Source organism: Orycteropus afer, unplaced genomic scaffold, assembly GCF_000298275.1.
Source record: "Orycteropus afer afer isolate SDZICR_OR568_19922 unplaced genomic scaffold, OryAfe1.0 scaffold00765, whole genome shotgun sequence".
NCBI lineage: Eukaryota > Metazoa > Chordata > Mammalia > Tubulidentata > Orycteropodidae > Orycteropus > Orycteropus afer.
Window position 1 is genome coordinate 105,449 of NW_006922352.1, and position 3,030 is coordinate 108,478.

The following is a 3,030-nucleotide window of genomic DNA, read 5'->3' on the forward strand; positions in this document are numbered from 1 at the left end:
CAGTACCACCAGGAGGGTTTGAACCACCAACCTTTTGGTCAGCAGCTAAGTATATAACCATTGCATGCCCAGGGCTCAGAGAAACCCCTTCAGACCAATGTGGAATCTGACCTCTTTGCGGTCCCTCCACAGCCATCACCCTGGTCCAGACACCGTCACCTCCGCCCCTAGTTTATTGAAACTCTCTCCTCACAGACCTGCTTCCTCTCTCACCACCACCCCCAGTCTCTTCCTCACATGGCAGCCAGAGGGACCCTGGGCACACCCAAGTCAGCTCACATCTCCCCACAGAACCATCTGTGGCTTCCGCCTCACTTGGCATTAAGGCAAAGTCCTGCCCTGGCCCACGAGTCCTTGTGGGATCTGTCCCTCTGTGACCTCATCTTCCGGCCCTCTGCCCGTCTCTCTGTCCCAACCCCACTGGCCTCTTCTGCTTTACTCACACCAGGGGGCTCCTGCCTCAGGACCTGTGCCCTTGCGGTTCTCCCTGCTTGCATGCTGCACCCCAGGTAGGTACCTAGCCCCCTCGCACCATCTCCTCTGCCTTCTCTCAGACGCACAAAGCTCAGTGAAGTCTTCTTCCCTGACCACCATCTTTAAAGTAGCAATCACCCCAACCCAGTATCCTCTATTCCTTCTCCCTGCTTCTTGTTTTTGTGGCCACGGCTTTACCATCATCAAGGAACCCTGGTGGCGCAATGATTAGGCACTCAGCTGCCAACCAAAAGGTCAGCAATTCGAACCTACCAACCACACTCCACAGGCAAAAGATGTGGTTGCTCCCATAAAGATAACAGCCTTGGAAACCCCATGGGCCATTTCTACTCGGCCTCACAGGGTCCCAAAGACTTGGAATCAATGGAACAGTGATGGGTCGGTTTTTCTTCTTCCCCTCAGACAGTCTACTTCTTTATTCATCTTTTTGATGGTGTGTCTCTCCCCAAAGAATGTAAGTTCCACAAAGAAAGACATTTTTGTCTGTTTACTTTATCCCCCCCCCTCAAGATTATACATTCTTGGTAGTCCATTTGGATACGAGACATATTTCTTTTCTTCTTCTTCTTTTTATTTAACTTCTCATTCCCTCCTTCATTCACTTTCTGGTAACTACTAATGTTTTGTGTCCATGGATATTTCTGTCCTAGACATTTTGTGTAAGGGAGATCATACAAAAAAAACAGAAAAAAACAAACCTATTGCAGTCGAGTTGATTACGACCCTGGTGGCCCGATGTGTAACAGAGCAGAATGACCCCAGAGGATTTTCCTGGCTTCTTTCCGTGGAGACATATTTCCAGCCTTTCTTCAGCAATACCACTGGGTAGGTTTGAACCGCCTACCTTTAGGTGAGTAGTGGAATGCAAACCGTTTGCACCACTTAGGTATCTTGATAGTAATATTTGTTGTTCAATTCACTTTTTATCACCAATTATCTACAACCGTGCCTGGCTCATGGAAGGGACCAATATTTGTTGAATAAATAAATACAACTTAATAACTGTCTGATGAATATAAATGAAGGTAACTTTTGGACACTGCAAGTTTGAGTGCCTGTTATTAACCTTCTAAGGTTGTATTTCATAGGAACTCATTCAAATAATAATAGTGGTAAATACTCAACATTTATCCTTGTAAAAACATTACGAGGCAAAATTAAGGGCACCATTTTACTGATGAGGAAACAGAGAGGTTGTGAATTTTATGACTTGCTGAAGGTCATCGAGTGAGTAACCACCCAACGTGGGCTCCAGGACCTGAGTATGTCATGGGGTCATGGGAAAGGATGTAACGGCAACAGTCACTGTAAAAAGGATGTTTGTGGGGGAGATACAAGGATCAAACATTTGGTGGGCAAAGTGTCGAGGGATAGGGCCCCCTTGGGGTACTGAAACTGACCACCTTGGAGTGATCTAGAATTGAAAAGTCCAGGGGGATGTTGATCACGAGTGGGAATGGGGCTTCTGAGAAGGGGAATGTTAGCAGAAGCAGAACGTAGGTGGGATACCGAGTGTAGTAGGTAGGGTAGCCTTTGGGAGACCATCATGGGGATGGGGTGTTGGAAGCACTGAATCTTTCAAGAAGCAGATGTTCCAGGGAGAGAAGTTTCCAGGAACAGGAGAAAGTTTTCAGGATGAAATGTTGTGGGATTCTAGAACCTTCCTGAGTACAAAACACAGAAGTATCTAGAACACTGACAAGGAATAAATATTTGAGGTGGGATAGGATGTTGCCAAGGAAGGTCCATTCATGTGATACAGAATGTTGTTGAGATGGGTTGGTTTAGGTATTTATGAATGTAGCCGTGGATACAATGCTCAGAACACCATCTGGGTCTACGTTGTTGTCGTGTGCCATGGAGTTAATTTATGATTCACAGCAACCCTACAGGACAGAGTAGAACTACCCCACAGGGCGTCCTAGGCTGAAATCCTCATGCAAGCAGACTGCCGGGTCTTTTTCCCTGTGGAGCAGCTGGTGGGTTTAAAATGCAGACCTTAGGTAAGCAGCCAAACACTTAAGCATTGCACCGAGGGTTTCTGGGTCAATGTCAGCCATGTTGAAGCGTTCAGGAGACCTGGAATAATGTTTCGGTTGGGGACATTCCAAGGAGTGGTACATTTCAGGGATGTGGAGGACCACAATGTTGGCAGTGACAAAATGCTTCTGAAACAAAGAACATCATTTAGGATTGAACATCTGGAGAACACGGGTCATCCGCTAGAAGAGAACACTTTGGGAAAGGTGGAGAAGGGCTGGGTAAACTGAGGAAGGCGGGCACGGAGGGGAGGAAGGAAGCTGGGAGGTGAACCAGACTTTTATTCAGGGCCCTTCTTCCCTTGATGCTCCTGAGTTTTGTATTTCTGGATTGTGTCCTGGATCCACGAAATGTACTGAGAGACTCGTGTGTAGACACCAGGACGGTTGGGCTGCCCACAGGGGAAGTCTCCCCAGGAGATGATACCATGGAGTGTGCCATTACAGACCAGGGGACCTCCAGAGTCACCCTAAGTGGAGAGAGAGAGAGAGAGAG

General features: G+C 47.4%; 1 protein-coding gene across 1 annotated transcript in view; it reads right to left on the bottom strand.

Annotated features, from left to right (window-relative positions):
* Nucleotides 1–2,815: 2,815 nt before the first annotated feature.
* The window catches only part of LOC103211608 (kallikrein-13-like), a 9,723-nt gene continuing 9,508 nt past the window's right edge, over nucleotides 2,816–3,030 (bottom strand). The window contains exon 5 of the mRNA XM_007957587.1: nucleotides 2,816–3,004. Coding sequence (XP_007955778.1) covers nucleotides 2,816–3,004 — 189 coding nt within the window. The remainder of the gene's footprint in view (nucleotides 3,005–3,030) is intronic.